Source organism: Eucalyptus grandis, chromosome 6 (genome assembly GCF_016545825.1).
Source record: "Eucalyptus grandis isolate ANBG69807.140 chromosome 6, ASM1654582v1, whole genome shotgun sequence".
In the NCBI taxonomy this organism is placed as follows: domain Eukaryota; kingdom Viridiplantae; phylum Streptophyta; class Magnoliopsida; order Myrtales; family Myrtaceae; genus Eucalyptus; species Eucalyptus grandis.
The window spans coordinates 11,473,485-11,497,172 of record NC_052617.1 but is presented as its reverse complement, the minus strand read 5'-3'; the positions used below and the strand labels follow the sequence as shown (position 1 = coordinate 11,497,172).

The following is a 23,688-nucleotide window of genomic DNA, read 5'->3' as shown; positions in this document are numbered from 1 at the left end:
AAGTTGGGTTCCCTAAAAAGTTGGACATGAGTGGGTGTACCATGCTGGAAGAAGTGCCAGGGGGATGGAGATGTTGGTAAAGTTAATGTACCTCGATCTACATGGCACAAAGATCAAGACACTACTAGAAGGAGTGTTGGGGAAGCTGGTGAACTTGCAATATCTGGTGATTAAAAAAGTGACGGCAAAAGAGGAGGAAGAGGAAGAAGAGGAAGAGGAAGAGATAAAATTAACAAAGGTGGAAGGATTCTATTGCTCTGTTCTAAATGTTGAAACATTCAATGCATGCGTGAGGCTTCTCAAGCGAAACAGCTCCCAACCATATGAACTGTGGTTGAGTGAATCAAAAGACCACTCCTTTAGAAATATGCATGAGAGGCATATAATCATCAAAAGTTGCCGTAGTATTGCGGCAAGGGTAGATGGAGCAATTGGTGGAGATGGCCACGCTCTACTTCCAAAAAATGTGCAAGTACTGGAAGTAGGACGGTGCGATGAGGTGACAAGTTTGTGCAAGGTAGGCCCACTTTATAATCTAGAGGAGCTGAAGATAGAGAAATGGGAGAAGCTGGAGGAGCTGGGTGCTGTCCACTTCCCTCGCCTACGGAGACTATATATCTCTGGGTGTTCCAAACTGAAGCGTCTCTTGAAGAAGGGGCATGAGCTCCAATATCTACAATGGTTTAAAATCGAGGGCTCAGAGGAACTAGAGAGGATTGATATAGCGGCACCTTCTCTTTATAGTATAGAAGTGTACAGGTGTCCTAAAATGAAGAGGGTGGTGGAATGGGAGTGGCTGGAAAGTCGCCTTTCCAATCTGAGGTCCATTAAAATAAAACATTGCGAGCAATTAAAGGAGATAATAGGTGAGGGCTACCGCCGACCCGGTGCAACTTATTGTCTTGCAAAGATTGAAATAGAAGGATGCAAGAGGCTGGAGAGGGTGCTGATGACGTGGGGCCTCCCGCTGAGCGTCCCTTTCCTCCGACATTTATCAGTCAAAGACTGCAAGGGCATAAAGGTGATAATAAGCTCTGCTCCCGCCACGATGCATCCCAACTCAAATTTAACACACCTGACTCTATGGAAACTTCCGGCGCTGGAGGCCATATATGATGAGACCGTGAGTTGCCATTCAATCGAATGTATCGATATAAGAAATTGTCCGACGCTGAAGAGGCTTCCTAAGATTGACAATGGGGTCCCTTGTCCTCCCCGCGTTGTTAATAATTTTTGGATAGATAAGCAGCTGTCGCGGTCGCGGTTGCTGGAGTGGCGCCAGTCCCTTTTCCAACCTGTACTTGAACGCTTAGCCAGGATTCATGGTAAGTCACCCGCAACTTTTTACTTTCTTTTATCCTCTCCATCTCCCGCCGGTCCTTCCAAGGATCCACTCCCGTGATACAGTAAGTTTCCTTTTTTTTTTTGGCAAACTTTACACCACATGGTTAGACCCAGTGCGTATGACTTTTATCACAGCTCGAAAGTACATCAAAATGGCTATATTATTATTAAATTTTCAAAAAAGAAAACACTCCCTTCACTTTGAAAAAATAATACTGGCAACAGTCCTCGCTCTTTTTTGTGTTTTTTTTCCCTCTCTTTTCCCCTGTTGTACCTTAAAAATGCCACACTTCTTCTTCATTTTGGTAAATTACAACGTTTAATAGTGCCAAAATATCAAGTCGATTCTTAAGTTCTACTTCATGAGTCAGGCGAGTATAAGAGAGCGTGTTAAATGTTTTCACATTTTCTTTTTGTTGCCTATTCTGTTTTACCTCATCTAGTGCCCTCTACTTTCGCTTTCAAACTCCCATCTGATTTTTAAATTAATCACTGTACTTTAATCAAAAACTAAACCAGTGTAAATTATTCTTTCTCGTTTTTAGAAAGGAACACCTTTCTTGGACTTCCAATTGCATATTTGCACATATTGAATTTCTTTGTGTTTAATTTGATTAAGTTGTTTTGGTCGGTAATCTGATTAAGTTCAATTGGCCAGAAAAAGTCTCTAATTTCTTCAGATTGTTTACATTCTCTCTTTAATTTAATATGTCAAAGAAGTGTCTTTCAATTGTTTTCTTTAGAACCTCGTGAAGAAGAGGTTTCCGATCAAAGCATCGTTAAATATATCAACCGTATTGCGGCAAGGGTAGATGAAGAAATTGGTGGGGATGGCTGCAATCTACCTCGGAAAGATGTGCAAGTACTGACGGTAGGAAGTGGAGCGACAAGTTTGAGCAAGCTAAGCTCACTGAAGAATCTAGAGGAGCTGACTGCAGAGGATTGCGAGAAGTTGGAGGAGCTGGGTGCTGTCCACTTCCATTGCCTGCGGGTACTGAAAATCGCTCGGTGTTCCAAACTGAAGCATCTCTCGGTGAAGGGGGATGGGTTTCCACATCTACTATGGTTTAAAATCGATGGTTCGGCGGAACTGGAGCGGATTTATTTAACTGCGCCCAGTCTAAAACTTATGGAAGTGTCCCAGTGTTCTAAAATGAAAAGAGTGGTGGAAGGGGCCTGGCTGGCCACTAGCCTTCCAGATCTGAAGTCCATTAGAATACAACATTGTGAGAAATTAGAGGAAATAATAGGCGGGCCATTGCCAACCAAGCACACTTGTCTTACAAAGATTGAAATAGATAGATGCGACAACATGAAGGGGGTGCTGCTGACGCATGACGTGTTGCCCCACCTCCCTTCCCTCCAACAGATTACAGTCGAAAACTGCAAGGGCATAAAGATGATAATAGGCACTCCTCCCGACATGACACTACCCTCCTTCGCAAAGTTAACACGCCTGACTCTAAGGAATCTTCCGGAACTGAAGGGGGTATGTGATCGGATGGAGAGTTGCGATCACATTGGCGATCGCATCCACTTTATTGAAATATCACGATGTCCGAAGCTGAAGAGGATTCCTTTGCCACTGCACCGACGTGACGATGGCCTCCTGCCATTGCACCGACGTGATGATTGCCTCCTTTCTCCTCCCCGCTCCCTTGGACAGATTTTGATAGATCAGGAGACGTGGCAAGCGCTGGAGTGGGACCATCCCCTTGCCTGTATCTCCCTCGAACCCTTCGTCGAGTTTATTACTGGTGAGTGACCCACAAGTTTTAAATTTCTTTTATTCTCTCCATCCAAAGATCGATCTCCCACGGTACGGTAAAATCCCTTCTTTTTCTTCTGAACTATATACCAACTATTAGGCCCAGTGCGTATAACTTTTATTATTGCTTGAAAGTAAATCAAAATGTTTGTATTATCGTCGAAAATCAAAATGTTTGTATTATCGTCGAAAATTAATTGCCATGGCATCGTTCAAAGAATAACAACGGCAATTTTCTAACACTTAAAATTGCCAAAATATCAAGTCTAATTCTTAATTAATACTTTATTAGTCGGGACAGTTTAAGAGAGCATGTGATCTGCTATTTTTTCCTTTTCTTTTTGTTGCCTTTTCTATTTTTACCTCATCCAGTACTCCTATTTTCAATTTCAAACTCCTTTTTGGTTTTTAAATTAATCACTGTACTGTAATAAAAAAATTAAATCAATGTAAATTAGTTTTTCTCATTTTTAGGCGTCATTAAGCAAATGGGCCAGAGATCATGTTTTTGTAAGCTCTCTCGAAATGCAGGGCCATACATATGTTGATAGATTTTCATTAATAGTCATGTGGCACGATATTTTTATATAGCATGCTGATGATCTTTGCAAATGAGTAACAAAACTCAATCGTTCTATAGCCAGAATGGTGAAGCTGCAGATAATCGTTGAGGATGAATTGTCTTCTGATAGCAGTGGACATCAAAGTTATCGCCATTACCACGTCGTCCTGCTCGATTGATTTTTGAAGTACCTCCGATTCCTGTGATGACATATGTTTAATTTGTTTATGCCTTCTTTTCTTATCTGTGATAAGCATCTCTGTATTTCTCGGTTTGTCTTCCTTGTCAATTATAAACTAATAGCTGACCAAATATATGAGACTCCAAACACGGGTTGGACATTGCAATCACAACGCTAAGAAGAAAGCTAAAAAGAGCGGCCCGCAACGAGATGTCCATCTCCTCCCTGAAAATCAGCTCCTCCTTTAAAAAAGGTTTATTCGAATTGAAAAGAAAAAAGAAAAGAAACTCCTCAGAACAACAAATTCATCTCTTCTATCGGTTCTACTGATTATCTCTCCTTTAACACATAGTTTAAATCAAGAATAACATTATAAATTTCCCGAAAAGTGTCTTCCTGACACTTACAAAACAATCAATCGAGAAAAGATTTACATTTGCGCACTTTTAACATGATTCACCTGTCCATAAATTATGGAAGAGGCGTGGAGCGCGTCACATGCGTCGTGAATTGCTACTTCAAGTAAGGATGACACTAGAGAAAACACATCCGTTGAATTTTTTTTTTTTTTTGGTAAATGACACCCATTAAAAAGTCGAGAGATCCCCACTTGAAGGAGAAAAAGTGCTCTAGAATTAGTAATAAGGGAAAAGCCGATGCCACAAGGGCGTCGTCCAAGGAAATTCGACGTCTTTATTTATGTTTAATCCATTTCTTTGCACTATATTTTTGGAAAAATTCCAAAAAAGGGCTCAAGTGTCTTTAATTTTTCAAATAAAGGTCCAAAGTGAACTTTATTTTAAATAAAAAGCCTAAGGTCAAGGAGATTTTCATCAATTTTTTTTTTTTTCTTCCTTATTTCTTCTTTCTTTTTTTTTTTTTTCTGGTTCTTTCTTCTTTGTCGATGGCTGGCTAGCGAGGCATTGGTGATACTTGCGAGGGTTTTGGGCGAGGAAGGCCTCGCTTGGGCGGCGACCCTCGCCACAGGGGAGAGGCCGCCCCTCTCGGCCATCAATGAGGTCGGCTCTCGCCAACCGTAGGCGAGGCCGAACCTTGCTTGCTTGCGGCTAGTGAGGGCACTGCAGCCAGCAAGGGCTCGATTACCCTCGTTGGTTGCGAGTGAGGTCACCCTCGCTAAATCTAGCCACCGACGAAGAAGGAGGAAGAACGAGAAAAAAAAAAAAAAAAGGGAAAAAAATGAGAAAAAGGAGAATGACGAAAATGTCCTTGATCAAGCCATTATTTGAAACAAGTATAATCATTCTGGGCCATGATTTGAAATAAAATCCATTTCGGGCCTTATTTAAAAAAATGAGAGCATTTGGGGACCTTTTGGAATTTTCCCCTATTTTTAGGCATAAGGAAAAGAAATCTATTTTTTGGAGGCATAAGGGAAACAAATCACATTACTTTTTAAAATTGTATTTTGATTCGATAATTGTGGTGATTCATTTGTGATTCAAAAAAATTGTATCCGTAATGATTTATTTATTTTACTTTTGGGATTGAGATTCTTTTTTAATCTTGCTGATACGAAAGCTCTTTATCATTAATTTGATGAGATTTTTAATGAATTTACAAGTAGAATTCTGAAATTTCGTGCTTAGGATGCATTATAATTACATTTGTTCACAAAAAAGAAAATCAAAGGTACTGATCATATTTTGTATAATTCAGAACTTCGAGGATCAGACATAGTGATTTCCTCTGGACTTATTACCTTATGTTAGCCATTTATGCATAAAAAAATTGCATTATAATTAATATTTACTTAACCGCGACGGTAACTTCCATTCACCTGAGAAGATGGCTGATCCTCCTCTCCTACCTCCCTTGCTCCCAAAACCCTAGCGTCAGGCCCCCCACTCCTGCGAGCCCTTCTTCGGCAACGGATTCACTCGCCGCCTCGACCTCCTCTCCGCCGTCGACGGTGGAAGAGGAGGCCACGGGGAGGATGGTTCCGGTGCTTCCTCAGCGAGATGCTCGAGAGCTCAGTCTGCGAGGGAGGGCAGCTGAGGATGTCGCCGGAGAGGATCAGGATGGCGGTGGGACGGGAAAAGTTGGACGACGTGATGGGGAGGAGCGAAGAGGGAGGAGGAGATGCTGGTGTTCGAGGATGGCGCGTTCCAGATCACCGAGTAGGGGTGTCAAAAACAAACTGAAAACCGAACTGAATTTTTTTGGTTCGGTTAGGTTCTCAGTAAAAACGAAATTTCTTTTATCGGTTTGGTTTTTATCGGTTAATCGAACCGAACCAAATCAACAAACTGATAAAAAAATTTTCTTGAAAACGAAAAATATATACAACAGAAAAGAAAAAAAAAAAACATAAGCTTAAAACCAAAAATCGAAAAACCAAACCAGGAACCGAGCTTAGTCTCATTCGATTCAATTCGAAAGTTTTTCCTAATAATTCAATTTGGTTCGATTTTTGAAAAACCTCTTATATATCATTTGAGATATGAATGAAATATTTACGTTCAATAATAAAAAAAAAAGGAAATCCACTCTGGAAAGATTTTTCCCAACCTGCCAAAAAATCGAGTCTATTCAACTCGGATCCACAAATTTTCACGTTGCTTTGGGTCAACCAACCTTGAGCGGACTCGTGAAGGATCCTTTTTTTTTTTCGGTGCTTAAATGCTGATTGAAATTTTGTGATAGTCAGAAATATGATCAAAATACTTCTAATAATCTAGGCATATTAACATTCGTCGACTGAATTTGTTGTGGAGTCAATAATAGATTTTTTTCCAAAAAAAAGTGATAGATTTTCTATGGGGCAGTGAAAACGTTTTGCCTAGTCAGTACAAGTACAACCCCCCATCCGGAATATATATACATATATGTAGATTACCTTTTTCTCGAGGCGTTTTAGACGTTTTCTTAATTTTATTATTATAAATAAAGGTCTTACTTTCTACTGCCCAAGAAAATATTCAGTGGTTCGTGCGCGCCACGTCATCCGCTGACCTGGCGCGCACAAACCACTCACATACCGAAACCTGTCCCAAGCGGGACCCCCTCGAAAATGAGAAAAGAGCTCGTTTTCGGCTGGCTCGGCTCGGCTCCTGCAGTAGAAAGGACGGTCAGCGATTCCTCCCGCTCAAAATTTTTTCTCTCTCCTCACTTAAATGGGCGGGTTCTCTCTCTCCTCTCCTCGTGAAAGAAAAAAAACGCTCAGAGCCTCCTCTGTTTCCTTCTCCGCGCATCCCACCTCCTCCGGCTCCGTCTCCGGCTCCGCCTCCGTCTCCGGCTCCGCCTCCGTCTCCGGCTCCGTCTCCGCCTCCGGACCTCCGCCTCCGCCTGGGTCGCTGGTCATCTGCCTCTGGCATCTCGGTCTCGTTCCCGAGCGGCACCAGGCTCCCCGCCGCTGACTGGCCGTTGTTCCTGACGCTGGCCCGCTCGGTCGCGAGGGAGAGAAGAAGGAGAGGCGCGGGCTGGAGAAGGATTGCCGCTTGCTGTGGAGGAGGTACGTGAACCGACTGTACCAGCACCGGGAGCTAGGGCTTTTCCTGGACGTGAGCCGGATTGGCTTCACGGACGAGTTCATGGAGGAGATGGAGCCCCAGTTCCAGGCCGCGTTCAAGGAGATGGAGGAGCTGGAGAAGGGTGCGATGGCGAACCCGGACGAGGGCCCATGGTCGGGCACCACTGGTTGAGGAAGTCGGATCTCGCGCCGACTGGATCCTGAAGGTGCAGATTGAGAGCACGCTCGACGCCGTCTGTAATTTCGCTGCCGACGTGGTCAGCGGTAAGGTCAGTTCTGGAATTCCGTTCGTTGTTGCTCTCCGTGTGGTAAGAGAGGCTGTAGTTCCTTGTGTTTTTTTTTTTTTTTTTATCGGTTTGCTATCATAGTTGCCTGTGTCAGATTTCTGGTAAATGTGAACATTGTCTTAGTCGCTCCAGAAAGTGTGAGCTGAGGAATCAACAATAATCTTCCCTTAGTCGCTTCAGATTTCTGGTAAATGTGGTCTGACAGGCAAAATAATCCATAGAACTTAGTCAGATTCTCACATTGTTTCCCGTCTTGAACAGCTCCTCCAGATAGTTTTTTTCAACTAAGAGATCTGTATTTTTGATGCAAAGGTAACACATGTTAAGAAATCAACAATAATCTTCCCTGGCCTGGAACAGATATTGCACACGGAATGTGATATCTTAGAATTCTTTCGAAAACACATGTTCTTTATATCACTTTTTCTAGTTTCTGTAGTTTGAATGGGTTCCCAAGTCTATTCTGCAATTTGCTATATATTCTGAGCAATTTTCTGCTGGGATATTCTCAGGATTGTGGGGTTCGTTGCCATGGTTCTTGTTCTCTGGTCGCCTGTTGTTGTTCCTCTATTTCCAACACTTGTGCAGAGCTGGATGTCGCATAGCTCCTCCGGAATTGCTGATTTTGCTTGCATTTTTGGCCTTTACATTGCTGTTACGATACTTGTTATGTTATGGGGCAAGCGGATCCGTGGGTATGAATATCCCCTTAAGCAATATGGGCTGGATTTGATGTCAATGCAGAAGGTATGGATTCAATCAAGTTCATATGTTTGACAAACATAGACCAGATGTTAGGCAGGTGCATTAACTGTGTATTGCATGTCACATGTCTTTGTCCCACACTTGCATCTCGGTTTCCCTATTGGTATATGCATACACTCAACTTATTATTAGCACTGTCATTTTTAGATTCAGTGATGACCCTGCATCAGAGAAGAAAATACTACCACAATATGACGATCCGGCTCAAGATGAGGTTAGTTTTTTTTCTCTTTTCTGATTACAAGTGTCATATCTAGCTATTGCGTTCCCACTTCTTTTGATGGTTTCAGGGGTACCTCTTGACTCAAGTGGATGTTTGACCTATAAGCTGAAAGGAAATTGGAAGAGGTAACTAGTTTTTATGCATATTGTGGTTCAGCATTAGTTAGAATAGGAATGAGGTCTGCTTGGTCGTTCTAAAAAAGTTTCATGTACTTCATATACAGCTAAGAAGGAGGCTACAGGGTGTTTATTCAAATAGTCATTGTAAAGATCTCACCTCATCTGCCAAGACCTCGTCCAATTAATACACTCAAGAAGAATTGCTTCGATTCAGAAAGCCCAAGAAAAAGAAATCCTTACGGAAGAAAGAGAAGTTGGACTTAGATGCCCTTGAAGTGGAAGCAGTTTCAGCAGGGTTGGGTGTTGGAGATCTTGGATCACGTAAGGATGGGAGGAGGCAGGCTAGCAGAGAGGAACAAGAGAAAATCGAGGCTGAGATGAGAAAGAATGCCTACCAATTGGCCTATGCTAAAGCAGAGGAGGCATCTAGGTTACTGCGGGTGGAGCAAACTCTTCCTGTTAAGACGGAGAATGACGAAAACATGGTCGTTGCTGATGATGATGAAGATCTTTATAAATCTTTAGAGAGAGCTAGGAAATTGGCTCTAAAGAAGCAAGAAGAGGAGGGGGCTTCTGGTCCTAAAGCGATAGCTCTTCGTGCCAGTAGCATTCCCAGCGCACAAAATGCAGAAAATCAGAGTGTCGTGATTGGAGAATCACAGGAAAGCAGGGTTGTCATGACAGAAATAGAAGGTTTTGTTTCAGGCCTCGAGGTTGATGAAGGTATACATTCGATTAATTCTGTGTTGGCCTGGACAATTTGCGATCACATTTTCTTTCTGAACTGTGGAACCCTTATTTTGTTCTCCAGATTTTTCAAATTACTGCCTTTTGCTGATTTGGATAGCATTGCTGCTTATTGGGTCAAAACTAGTTTAAGTTGGCTGTTTAGTTTAGAATCCTGGTATTGTTTGGATGGTCAATGAGCAACATTTCTTGTTCTTTCACTGTATGCATACTGAAAGATTGTTTGTGAGTGACTTATTTTAGAATTTGCCTTCTGTGTATGTGCGAACAAGCAGTGCACTTGATGTGCCTCATTGAACAACATCCTGGACAACTTGCAAACAAGTGAACTTTTCACATACAACTTGCAGTCTGTTGCTCATGCAGTCACAGTAGCTTGTTTATTTGGGATGCATTTTAACTTCCAAACTAAATTCCTAATCGCTGGTCGAGGGGATTGCTGTCTTGAAGAGCGGTGGACTTATTCAACTGTTTTGGCCATATTGGAGTTGCTTAGTTTTAAAACCACGGTTAGTTTTCAGGATATATGCTGGCTAAGAATGATGTTGGTTCTACTGAGAAAGGGAGAGGGACATGCATATTGGGCTTGCATTGCAATTTTGAGATTTCATTCATGTAATTGAAGTTACTTCCTCTTCAAATCAGTGTTATATCCACCAATTGCTTGATATGGTCTTTGGTGTCTGAAAGAAATGTGATGTTATTTTCTTATCAAGTTACTGAAATTGTGCCATTACCCCTCCAGTTTCTCATAAGCCTGTCACAGAAGATGTCTTCATGGATGAAGACGAAGCAGATAATGAAGTATAAGATGAGCCCGGACGCTGGACAGAAGTTAAAGAATTTGGTAATGATGAAGGTCCTGTTAATGAGGGTGAGGAGGAAGTTGTTCTGGATGAGACAATTCATGAAGCTGCAGTGGGGTTAGGGCTGTCGGGTGCCCTAAAGCTGCTCAAGGAATGGGGAACACTTAAAGAAACTGTTGAGTGGGGTGGTAGAAACATGGATAAGAAGAAAAGCAAGCTCGTAGGCACTGTGCTCTGCTCAGTATTTGGAGTTCTTGCAGTTTGTCAGATGCCAAGAGGTAAGTGACGAGGGACTGCAGCATGTTATCCGCTTTCCTTCTTTGCGGACCTTGCGATTGGTAAAGTGCCTAGGAGTCACCGATGATGGCCTGAAGCCACTTGTGGGATCACAAAAGTTAGAGTTGCTTGTGGTGGAAGATTGTCCTCAGATTTCAGAAAGGGGCCTTCAAGGTGCTGCAGAATCTGTTTCTTTCAGGCAAGACTTGTCATGGATGTATTGAAGCCATAGGGGCACCCAATCCATCCTTGTGTCTATTGGATTTAGTGAAAATATGTTTTCTTGTAGTTGTTCAATAGATTTTTATATGATTCAAAAAATCGTGCTGTTTGTGGTTAGAGGAAAAGCAATTGTGCTGTCATTAGTTGCTGGACTGGTATTGTATGTCCATGCCAAGGCATATGCCTTGCCTTCTTTTTCGTTGATTAAGCAAAGCCCCTGTTGATGATGTACAGTATGTTAATTCATTATTAGGCTGCGTGAGTTTTTCTTGGCCTCCAAGTCTTCATTCATTGTCATTAGATGCCATGACAAGGCTCAAGTCATATGGGCAAATTCTCATCTTGGTCGGTCGAGGTGCTGTTACAGCAACTTCTGTTGCCCTTTCGGAAGAGTTGCTTTTCAGATCATGGTTAACTGAAGACATTGCTGCTGATCTTGGATATCACCCGGGAATTATTTTGTCAGGGCTTGCATTCTCCCTGTTCCGGAGGTACACTGCTTTAATGAAGTCATGTTCCTTCCAACTTTTTGACTCATTTTTGTCCTTGGATTTTCTCCTTCAGTTTTCTGTTCTTCATTTGTTGCGGGAAAATGTCTATTGGGGCCAGGAAAAGCATGTTACTCAAAATATGACAAGTAAATCAGCACTCCTGGAAATCAGGTTTTAACTTGGTGACCACCCTTTTCTATTTTAAAGTAATCATGCAACACTGCTAACCTGTTCTTACTAAAATCTTGGTTCTAGATTGAACATGCTTGCAAATTTTTTGTTTTTTTATCGAGAGAAGTTTACATAATAAACATTCTGACAATGAAGGCAAACTTATGACTTGCCAAACTTGCCTTCTTGAAAGGCTTAGATCTGTTAGTGTCATGTCACATTCTTTAGCAGCTACAATGAGGACAACGTTCTTTCTTCTTAGCTTGATCTTTCATCCTTTCTCTTTTAGGTTAAAGCATCTGCTTGGAACCTGGTTCATGTTTCCGTCATGCACTTGATCAATTTGCTTCTGACCTGATCTTCCCTTTGAGTCAACATCAAAGATACTTGACTTATCCGCCGCATTTCAGGTCTCCATGGGCAATACCTGGGCTGTGGCTCTTATCACTAAGCTTGGCCGGGCTTCAACAAATCGGTGAAGGTAGCCTGTGTTCCAATTGGGCTCCACGCAGGGATATTAGTCTCAAGTTGCACTCTACAATCAGGTGGCTTTTTGATCTACAACCCCAACTTCCCCCTTTGGATAACGGGGACTCATCCTTTCCAACCATTTGGCGGGATAGTTGGCCTTACATTCTCTTTGGTGCTGGCAATTATGTTCTATCCAAGAGAAGCCGCCATGAAAAAGGAACTTACAAGACCCATTGGGAGTAGCTACATGACTAGTGGATTGATGCACGATTTGGAGGTATGGAACTCTTTGCATTCTATTTCTGGGTAGGCGCATCGGTAATGGGAGATGGTTTTAGCCTCCGCCAGTTTTTTTCTTCTTTTACACATGAAGGTGTAGATAGAAATAGAATACCTCAGAAATAGAAGGCAATTTTGACAATGTGTTGTGTCGATGCAACACATTTGGATGCACATTGCTAGCTTAAAAGCGAAGGAAAAATGGTTGAACGTGAATTCATTGAATTGACTTTTTGAAGAACCTAACCCAACATACATTCACAGCAGAGAGAAGCAAAAGAAAGATTGACGAAAGCAGTTGCAAAAAGAAAAGCAAAAGAAAAGGCTCTCTTCCAATCCAATGCAATGGCAATTATTCCTCAACTCTCGAGAGAATTTGGAGCTGTCTGCCTCTTGAGATCTGCCCTTTTGTTCACCTCTAACTCACTCAACGGCAAGGGGAACCGACTCAGCCTGTCAAGACAAAGGAGCAGTGTGAATATCCGAACAAGGAGTCAAGATATGCATGCAGATTGTCGCGCTCATGATCAGATGAGAAGCCGAGTCTCTTACCAATTTCCGATACTTTAGGGCATAGAACATTTCCAGGTAGCGGAGGCTCTCGAGACGATCGAGATTCAAGACGTGCTTCCAGAAGCCGTACAGCGCCGTCAAGTTGAGCAGCCTCTCGAAGTAAATTTGCCATGTATACCTACCAAAAACAAAGCACCACATGTTACCCACTTGTTTCTTGAACAAGTTGAAATGTGCTCTTTTTTCCTATCAAAGATTGAACCTAACAAGAATCCCGGTCCTTACTTCTCCTCAATTCTCTGCATCGCCCCCTGTGAGATCTTGTCCCAGTGGCTTGGGTCCACCTTGCACTTCTCGAAGAAGTCCGCGAGGATCTCCGCTGCCTGATCCCTGTGATAAGGATCAATGTGGAATCCAGACTTGACGTGCGCAATGATCTGACCGCCTTTGCAAGTTGCAAAGGTCGGCAATCCACATGTCATGGCCTCCACCACGGTCAGTCCAAAAGCCTCGTAGAGAGCGGGCTGCACAAATGCTCCCCTCATGTCGCAGATGTACCAGTAAAGCTCTCGATTCCTCACCGGTTCATCTGGAAGGAGATCCACCTGAACTGGCCATTCAAATTGTACGTCTCAATCAGCCCGTACATCTTTTTCATCTCGGCTTGCTGTTCCTAGTCCTAAGATTCCTTCATTCGGTCACCACCGACCACAACCAAGTTGATCAGCTCTCTCAGGCGGGTTTTCTTTCCGTACCACTCGACCAGCCCGGTTAAGTTCTTGACCCGGTCCAGTCTTGCCATGGTGAACAAGATTGGCTTGTTCCAGTCCTTCAATACGCATCTGTTTTGACATTAACCAACACATCCATGTCAGCTTTTGTTTGAGCTTGAACATTATCATGCAAAACACAGGATGCTAATGTAGGTCCAAGTCCAGTATGGGAGGGGAAAAAAACTCCAAAAACTCACAGGTGTTCCTTGTTCTCCACATCGCTGAACAGAAGTTCTTCGATCTCAGCATGGAAAGATTTCAACCTCCGCTTCTCCTCCGTGTAGGAGAAATAAATGCTCATATCAGCTCCTGGTGACACGATGTTGAATTTGGGATCAAAAACATCAACGCCATGGACGACTCGGTACAGTCCAGGAAGTGTAAAAGCGATTGGAATGTCAACAAGAAATCCTCGTAAAGTATAATCTTATGAGCTAATATACCTCGGTGTATGTTTCCAAGTAAGGCCACACTTCAAATCGTGAAATCCGCTTTCACACCATCCCTTTCTCCGTTCTAAAGGGAACTCGAAGAATGTAGGAGTATTCTGTTCCAAAAACCTTTTCAAGACGCTGGTTGCACGTGGTTCCTACTGCATCAGGAAGAAGACGAGTGACCTGCAGCCAAGAGGGGCAGGACACAAAACAAACATAACGAGTTAGTTGGATTGACCAGCAAAAAACTATTCCAATATCAGTAAAAAAGCAAGAATCTACGATGAGGATCCGAGGAGTAATATCCAGCCCTCGTTGTTTGATACGGTGAAGCATCTCACTCTCCAATGCACGAACTTGGTCCAAGATGTACACAACCTACAAAATGTGAACAACGCATGATGATGGAATTGCATGTAGAAATACTGGCAAGAGATGCTAAATCAATATTTGAGACGATTAATGACCTGGCCACCGGTATCGGGATATCCAAGGACATCGTCTTGGGCAAAGTAACCGTGAGGCGACATGATAACAACGTTAAAGACCCTGGGGATTCTTCCCAAGAAATTCTCGAGGGTGCATGGATCGGGAGCCTCAAGTAGATCCAGAAGAAGCCGAATCATTTCAAGCACACGCTCGGCGGTGTCGCCCTGAGCCCCTCTCTAGCCCAATTTCCTGAAACTTGTGCTCGGGCGAGTGAGGTGTCTCAGGTTTGAGGGCAGAGAGGTACTCCTCTGCCTTCCTCAGGACATGTTGGGGCGAGAAGACATTTTGAATTCTTGTGTTGACCATCACGTTCTGCATCACAGATCAGCATAAATGAGTCTCAAGTAATTGTTAGTGAAAAAAAAAAGGATTCAGTCCATGCATCTAAAATATGAGCAACTCTGAACTGTCCTTTCAACAGTCATGAAGTTATGTGAATGTTGCAATGTTTCCTCTGAGTTGTCATTTACACAATCTTGTTAATACAATTGAGTGATACACGCGGCGCATAAGAAGTAGATCCGAGAGAGTGAGATGAGTGTTATCTGCCCATGGGCTTACCTTTCCTTTGTAGCAATGAACTTGAAGGAACTCAAGCAGAGGGTGCAAGCTCTCCTTGTCATGGAAGAGCTTTGCCGAAAGGTGGCGGTTGAGGAACTCCACTCCATTTCCAGTGGACTTCGAAAGAGTACAAATCACCCAACCAACATCTACCTGAGATATCTTGAGCTTAAAAGAAGCGTGGCCATGCAATAATTTGCTAGGTTTCTCATAGGAATCGAATTCGATTCCATCATAGCTTGTCAACGGCGGGGCTTCATCATCACTGGTTTTCTCCACCAGTGACCCACTGTTAGCATACAAAAGTGAAGCAACAACCTACCAAAAAAGAAACACAAAAAAAAGTCAATTATTAACTGCATCTTATCTATGATTTTTTTCTTTTTTTTCCTTTTTTTCTCTTATGATAGTTGTTTTTAGGTGGGGTTGGTGAGAGAGAGAGAGAGAGAGAGAGCCACAGTAAGAAGCAAGAAGAAGCAAACCTCCATTTCCTTATTCACAATCTGGCCAAAGGCATCTAGCAAGACAACATCAACACAAAGTTCCTCCGACACGATGCCTGCAATTCAGTAAACCAATTGTCACTGCATATTGGAAGAAGGCCGTAGCTAGAGCATGGCACCTGACTTTTAAGGAGCAAATTGAACATTGCATATAAGGAGCCTATTGGGTTTCAAAGAAGGAAGAACAGACTCATACAACCACGCTGAATGTAAAACACCATTGAGTAAGCTTTCTCCGCCCGTCTCATTTCCCAGACACACTTGCAAGGAAAGCTATGACCCAGTCAGTCAATCATTAATATAAATTCATTTGGATGGACAATTACAAAGGAATCTCCAATTCGCAATCTTGCTTTGGAAGCACAACGGGAAACAATTGGAAAAGCTGAAATTGCAAATACTTAAGCCATATCAGAAATTGATACTTTTTCCAAAGAGGCAGCTTTAGAGCCAACTTTTTTCTATTGAAAGAAAAACAACAAAAAAGTCGGAAGCTATTAATATAGAAATATTGCTTCCTGACGTCACAGAAAAAAGATTCAACTTCGTCAAGGCAGTTCAACGACAAATGCTTAACACTGGAGGTGACACTCAATTAGATTTTGTCAAAAAAAAAAATTTTAAAAAATGTAGTGGCGATAGGATTAAAAGGAAGATACAACGACTTACCTTTCCACCCACGATACTCCAGATACCATCACTACCTTCTTCTATGTCAGAAGCAAATGACTTGTCAATAGCTAAGTGTACAGGTGAGTCCTGGCATTACAGGAAAATATTCATTAAAGAAATCATATCCACATGAATAAGGTCAAACAAACTCGACAGAAGGTACCTTATAATGATCCTCAATGGATGAAGAAGGGTGCAAGACCTTTGGACTGTATAAATAACCTTCTATACCATCATCAGTTCCACTGGTACTAACCAAACTTATTTTCCTTAAAGGGCTAGGTTCTCCATCTTTTGTGGCACTTAGGGGCTTCTCATCCACCACTTCCCCGTCAATGTGAAGCCGTAAAAGTTCACTTGAGACCTGCCATGAAGATAGAACTTTGAGCAATTTACAAAGGAAAAAGGCCCTGAGTAAGAAACTTAGGAAAGACAATGACATCATAAGATTGACAAGAGACTTTCGGTTGAGCACCATTTGTGCAATCTAAAATTCTACTTTATCTCTTTCATCAGACCAACAATGAGAGACATAGACTTACATGAAATTTTGCAGATAACAATTCTTGTCCAAGATCCTCCAGATAATGCATGCAATTAGTTAATCACAGGCACTCCAATGAATATGAATAGAATCATACTCCATGTATGTACTCTATAAAGCTTGTTCTTTTCAGTCACATTGAAAGTGCAACAGTTCTACGTGCTATATGAATATCTATCAATACGCCTTACTTTTATATATTTGAAGATCATGCACCATTCATACAATTCCAATTACATCTGAAAATGATTGGTTAAAGGTAAAACAGACAGATAAAATGTTCAGTAACAACTTGCTTCAGCTCGACAGCTCGACAGCTCAAACCAATAAGTGGTAAACATGACAGACATTAATGTGCTCAGCTATAGCCATAAAAATTTCAGCAGTTATCAACTCAAAAGGAACGAGCAGTTTAAAAACCATGTGTAGAAAGAGTAATTCAGACACTTGATATACATACCTGACAGCCAACATGGACCCATTTTCCAGATGGAAACTCGCTATCTGAAGAAGCGTACAATTTTTCACTTGAAAAAGGAGAAACCTCAGAATCAGGAGATTCTTTTTGTGGAGGAAGCAGTGGCAGAAGCGTGAGTCTCTTATCTCCATTCAAAACGAGAATTGGAAAACCATCCTTGACATCTGAGTTCACCTGTGTGAAAGAATATTTTTAACCCCATTAACCATAGAACTTTGAGCTGAAAAGAGAAGTGACAGGCAACACTATTTGTGATTATGGTATACATCATCCCTTAATCACCATTTTTTACTAGTCCCTTGTGTCACAAACCAAGATAGATTGCGATAGGGGACGGAAAAAAAAAAAACAAGACTTGACGCATTACAAAGGATTGATCCCAGACAAATCCACGAAAATCAATAAGCTTTGGTTCCACCAACAGGCATTGACACTCAATATACCATCTAACAGGAACAACACAGCAATAAACTTCAGTGAACGTGAAAAGACACTCTTGGGAAAATTCCACAATAATTCAAACTCATCGTAATCAGACCAACAGACACAACCCGAGAGCCGAGCAATGGTGATCGATCCAAACCAACGCAAAGCATCCCTTCAAATCACAAAATCCAACAACCGGTGAGTGATCAATCACTAAAACAACCGCCAAACAAGCAACTCATAACACCCAACCTCTCCAAACATAAAAAAATTCACAGAATTGAGAAACGAACATCGTCCCTCCCATCAAAAACCAACGAACCAAAAATGGACGAAAAAAAATGGAAAAATGGCGGCTTTCCTCTACCTGACGGAAAATGGTACAAGGGAAAGTGGCGGACTTCAAGAGATAAACCCAGAAGCAGAAAAGCAAGGACCCATCTTCTCCTTCTTCTCCTTCATCTCGTTCTTGTTCTTCCTCCTTCTCTGCTTCGACGTCGAGCCTGAAATCACCGAGCGAAGAGTAACGACTCAGGTCGATCGTGCTCTCGCCGTCCGCCACCAGTATATCTAGCCTCGCAAACCTCTTTTGCTTCAAAATCCTTGGGCCCGAAATCGGGACCGAATAAGGAAGTAGAAGACAAAGAAGCTCGAGAGGCCAGTCGGCAGCCGGCGATTTCTGGAGCCACGGCTGGAAAGTCGATGACGGCGACGAGGACAGAGGCGAGGAGAGAAGCGCTTAGGGTGAGTGAGAGGGCTCGAGACAGAGAGGAGGGGCGCTTGGGGTAGTGAGAGGGCTCGGGACAGAGAGGAGAGGAGTGCTTGAGGAAGAGAGAGGCAGAAGCGGGAAGAAATAGCGCGCTCCGTTGAAAAAAAGAGAAAATGCAGCAGGCCTCTCCTTCTTCGCCGCGCCGTCGACCCCGCCCAAGTCCGCCGAGATCTCCCTCGCGACCGAGCGGGCCAGCGTCAGGGACAACGCCCGGTCAGCGGCGGGGAGCCTGGTGCCGCTCGGGAACGAGACCGAGATGCCAGAGGCAGATGGCCAGCGACGCTTTTGGGCAGGTGCAGGCCGAGGCGGAGGTCCGGAGGCGGAGACGGAGCCGGAGACGGAGGCGGAGCCGGAGACGGAGCCGGAGGAGGTGGGATGCGCGGAGAAGGAAACAGAGGAGGCTCTGAGCGTTTTTTTTCTTTCACGAGGAGAGGAGAGAGAGAACCCGCCCATTTAAGTGAGGGAGAGAAAAAATTTTGAGCAGGAGGAATCGCTGACCGTCCTTTCTACTGCAGGAGCCGAGCCGAGCCAGCCGAAAACAGAGCTCTTTTCTCATTTTCGAGGGGTCCCGCAGGACAGGTTTCGGTATGTGAGTGGTTTGTGCGCGCCAGGTCAGCGGATGACGTGGCGCGCACGAATGAACCACTGAATATTTTCTTGGGCAGTCGAAACGTTTTGCTCAGTCAAGTATGGACCCACCCATTTGGAATGTATATACATATATATAAATCACCTTTTTCTAAAGGCGTTTTAGACGTTTTCTTAATTTTTATTATTAAAAATAAAGGCCTTACTTTCTACTGAACAGTCGAAACGTTTTGCTCAGTCAAGTATGGACCCACCCATCCGGAATACATATAGATTACCTTTTTCTTGAGACGTCTTAGACGTTTTAAGATTATTATATATAGATCGTCCAAGGCAGGTCTCCGATGTTCGTCGAGGTGTTCGGCTCCTTCCTCTGCACAAAAGCAGAGGGTTGCCCCCGGTTTTTTACTCCGCTTCAGCTATAACCTTGTTTTCCATCGCGGACGCTCTCTTAGGGATTCAACCCCAAGCCCTCTTCTCACCAGCTCGGAGGTACTCCCTCTCTCTCAATCTCTCTACTCCCTTTTCGTTCTCCCATTTCTCTCCTGTGAACCCAAATTTTTGCACTTCGGTCTCTATTCCTCTACTTTATGTCGCTCCGTAATCGTCGATTTATGGGTTGTCTGGGTTTTGTTGATTTTCTTTTTATCGGAATGTATTCTCTACTACATAGTGGTGCCGGTGAGCCCAGAACGAAGACTTCTATTGCTTTATAAAAAATTAATTTCATAATTAGCTGAGCGGTCAGTCAAGTGCTTCGTCCCAGATGCTATAGATCCATGTCTGAACTACGTTGCAAATCTCAACTCAAACTAGCTTTTGGAAGCCACCGGTCAAGTCATACATGATGCTTGTAAACTGGAAAGTTTACCTTGTATCCTTAGAATTAGTTTGTAAAGAACTCAAGTAACTGGAAAAACTTGAGGGTGCAGCTGAGCCTGGGTCATGAAATTTTGCTGTAAGCGGAGTCAAGGGGCAAGATTAGGGGCTGAAGGGAGAGTGCATGATAGAGATATTACCCAAGAAAGAGTGCGCACACCCATGAACATTGAACAAGAAGAAAACCACGTTCCCAAAAGATAAGATAACAGTGAAAAAATAAACATAAAAGTAGCTACAAATTTAAAGAGCAAAATTTCAGAACCCAGTTAAACATGTCATCTTCATATCCGAGAGTGAAAAGAGAACTTGGGTAGAAATGATGGTGGGAGTCACTGAAGCAGGGCCTTTTTCTAAAAAAGAATTGGGGATTGATGAAGATTTTGACCCAATTCCTAAGTCCAAAATTAATTAAATATCTTACAGGCCTCGGCGCCATTCTTCACCCAAAAAATTCAAAGGTCTTCCTTGAAACTTATGTGTCCATTCTTTTGTGGGATACAGAGAAAATGCCTAGAGAGATGGACCCCTTTTGGAAGTATGTGAAATTGCTGCCTAACAAACACTGGAACTGCAACTTCTGTGGGAATTCATATGCTGGAAGCGCGACCAGGATCAAGGCCCACTTAGCCGGAGTTGGAGGATATGGGATCAATGACTGCAAGGACGTTGATGGCCGAGTGAGATCAGAAGCCCAAAAAGGCGATGAAGGGTAAAACAGTGGTGGAATCGAGCAGCAGACCAGATAACGATGAAGTGGGTCTGCATCAGCCTGTGATTGCAAGCAATGAAGATGGTCGGCCTGTGATTGCAAGCAATGAAGATGGTCAGCCTGTGATTGCAAACAATGAAGATGGTCAGAGAGAGACTTCATTTGTTGCCATGCCATACCTGAGCTCTAATGCCATAAGCATTGTAGGTGCAAGTTCATCAGACTTTCATCCATTGCATGAGATGAATGTGCCCAGTCAGTATCTTCCTACTCAAAACATGACCACACATGGGGACATTTCATTCTGGACACAACCTCCTCAATCTCATGCCGTTAATTCTAACATTCAGCCATGGAATTTGAGTCATACCAGCAGCGGCAGAGACCTTGCACCTCAAGCTTTGACTCACACGCCACCCCCAGTAAATGCAGAAGAGGAGAACCCAATGCAGAGGTTCCAGAAGGTATGTGAAACTTGAAATTCACCATATGTTAGAAGCTCATGCAGGACACCGAATTTGTTTTCTAATCCTTACCTAAGAATTTGGATATAGCAGGACATTTAGATTCCTAATAGTAATAGAAAATGAACAAATGAACAGAGTCGTGTGAACCTTGGGAGCTTCGTGCGAGAGAGAGAGAGAGAGAGGGAGAGAGGGAGGGAGGTGTATATGAGATCGCTTGATCAGTGAACTTTCCTTGCTAGTGGGCTGACTTTGGAGAAGGATAATTATATCAGTTTGCATAGGCATCGGTTCAATTTCAATCTCATGTGCCAAAGTTGTGAACATCATTTCTTATTTCATCCATGTTTCCCTAACGAATTACCAAAAGCACTTCCAAATTAAAAAAAGAGGATGCATAGAAGGGGTAAGCATGCATTTGGTAGGCACTTTCCAGTTTCCAAAATATTTCGATGTGTCGAGGGGACTGGTATTGTCTTGAAGACTTCACAAAATTCATGAAAATTTCCTTGTTTCCCTTTCAACGAGTCCAAATATGTACTGATCTCATATTTCTTGGACAAGCAATGCATTTCAATAAAATTAACAACACGAAATCTTAATTGGAAATAAAATTACAAGGGTTTATATGCTAATTACCGTTAGTGATTTAAAATAAAGTGCTGTAAAAGATATTTCATGGGAACCTTTGATGTCTATCAACTGCATAGAGATAGGAATTATCTTTGATCATGCATTTGATCATATCTAAATACTTTAATTTCAAACTAAAAAGTATTAGATGAGCCTAAAATTTAAATTGACCGCTTCTCGACGGATCACAAAATATGTAATGACAGAAAAGAAATCATAAACATATGATTATTTTTATGATTTCTTTTCTGACAGCATATAATAAATTATTTGCTCTTTCAATGATTCATACTTACCTCCAAATCATCCTTTAATTGATTGTTTTCACATTCAAATGCCGCCTATATGAGACTTTAACTAACAACACCTTCATTCATCTTAAATTTAAATTATATGAATATTGCTTGTTTTCATATTTTTGAATAAGTATGGTTGGAATTGTTGGGACATTAACGAAAGTACGATAATGGGACAAAATATCGTCATGCATTGTCTCCAAGCCATCGATAATATATGGTTCAGTTTTCTCCTGGTGCTATTAGTTACGATCGTGTTTGAGTGACATTCAAATGGGTCACCCACCAATCAATGATCCAATTGAAAGCAAGTATAGTTCTTTTTTTATAGAACAGTTGGGATATTAGTCTTCATACCTTAGATGTAGATATGAGGTATATCTCCTTTTTTTTTTTAAGGTTTTAATTTCAAGATTCAAGTTAGGTTCTGGTTAAGGGGACTTTTATTTTTAACTTCTGCTTTTAACTTATGGGGTTGATCTAAATTTTTCCAGTATTGTACCGCTTGAAACATTTTGAAAGAATAGATGCATAAATGTTAGCATCTATAAAAATATATAATAACAAGCTCATTCTTGAGTGTTGCCTTTAGGAGTGACACTTAGGAGTCTAAATTGAAAGAGATTGCTTATGCTCTTTGCAAGTAGTATTTTCTTGCACTCTCCACTCATTTTGCCTCTAACTAGGATTACTTACCCCATTCAATGCCATGAGTTTAATCCAGAAAAGGTTTAGTTTTAATAATCTCTAATGTTGCAAATTAGCTATTATTGAAATCTCAAACATTCTTTGTAACTTTTTTTTTTTTTAATATTTATTTGAAAGATTTTACTATTTTCTCTTAATATGACAGTAATGGAGTTGATTTCATACATATTTCTTTATGTCATGTAAAAACTACCATTAAAAATTCCTAACCGTTATCGAGTTCATACATTTTACACTAATATATATTACTTGGAATCGCACTTTATTTAAAACAGGAAGATTCATATGAAATATGATACGTTGTCACAAGTAATTTATTCTAAAATACATACTTCGATTTTCATTTTTTTATATTAATGTAAAATACAGGAAAAACCACTTTCCATACAGGCGTAAATAATGATTCAACCCACCCCATACTGGCCAAAATATCAATTCAACCCCATCCCATATTACCTGAACCCATCAACAGCTCAAAGCAAACCGATAGCAACTAAACCCAGCAACAGGGCAAGTGCTCTCGCCCAATCCCAAGGACCCCCAACAACCCCCGCCCCCCTTCTTTTTCTTTCTCCTTCCCTCCCTCGATAATTTTTTATATATATATATATATATATATATATATATATATATATATATTTTTACAACCTTACACTTCATCGTATTTCATTTTGTTTTGTGAACATAATGTTTCTAGAAAATACTATGAGTATTTCCTTGATGTTAGATGCGAGGACAGATGATGCACTCATGGATAGTCAACCAAGTGCTTGTGGGCTGGTCGACAAGAATATGCCAACTCTGAAAAGAAAGCTGGAAGAACTAAGCAATCAAGAAGCAGACATGGATGGGCTGGAGACATGGTGTAGGAAAGCAAAAGGATAAGGGGAGAATACTGGAGCATGGTCCAAGCATTCCGAGAAGGCAGATCTCTTTCTCCACAGCAGGTAGAAAGATTAAATGATTTGAGCAAAGAAGTTAAAGATATTCTAGGGCACTGTAGCTTCCGAAAAGGGTGGACAACACATGCTGCTGGAAGTAGGA

At 42.0% G+C, this 23,688-nt stretch overlaps 2 protein-coding genes and 2 pseudogenes across 3 annotated transcripts; 3 read left to right on the top strand and 1 right to left on the bottom strand.

Moving 5' to 3' along the window:
* Positions 1–64: 64 nt before the first annotated feature.
* Positions 65–3,986, top strand: LOC104448364. The gene is made up of 3 exons (XM_039314332.1): positions 65–1,325; positions 2,088–3,101; positions 3,753–3,986. Exons 1-3 carry the CDS (start codon positions 65–67, stop codon positions 3,851–3,853), a joined length of 2,376 nt encoding a protein of 791 aa, XP_039170266.1. The 3' UTR covers positions 3,854–3,986.
* Positions 3,987–6,989: 3,003 nt separating this feature from the next.
* LOC108960438 lies at positions 6,990–11,065 on the top strand (annotated as a pseudogene).
* A 1,368-nt stretch (positions 11,066–12,433) lies between these two features.
* On the bottom strand, positions 12,434–15,496 carry LOC120286178 (annotated as a pseudogene).
* Positions 15,497–19,304: 3,808 nt separating this feature from the next.
* On the top strand, positions 19,305–23,682 carry LOC104451476. Of its 2 annotated transcripts, XM_039315350.1 has the most exons (4): positions 19,305–19,444; positions 20,336–20,825; positions 20,883–21,007; positions 23,372–23,682. In XM_039315350.1, the coding sequence occupies exons 2-4, from the start codon at positions 20,537–20,539 to the stop codon at positions 23,447–23,449; spliced, it is 492 nt and encodes a 163-aa protein (XP_039171284.1). In that variant the 5' UTR covers positions 19,305–19,444; positions 20,336–20,536; the 3' UTR covers positions 23,450–23,682. The 2 variants fall into 2 exon arrangements, with proteins under 2 accessions (XP_039171284.1, XP_018731321.2); XM_018875776.2 differs by having other exon boundaries at positions 20,336–21,007.
* The last annotated feature ends 6 nt before the right edge of the window (positions 23,683–23,688 follow it).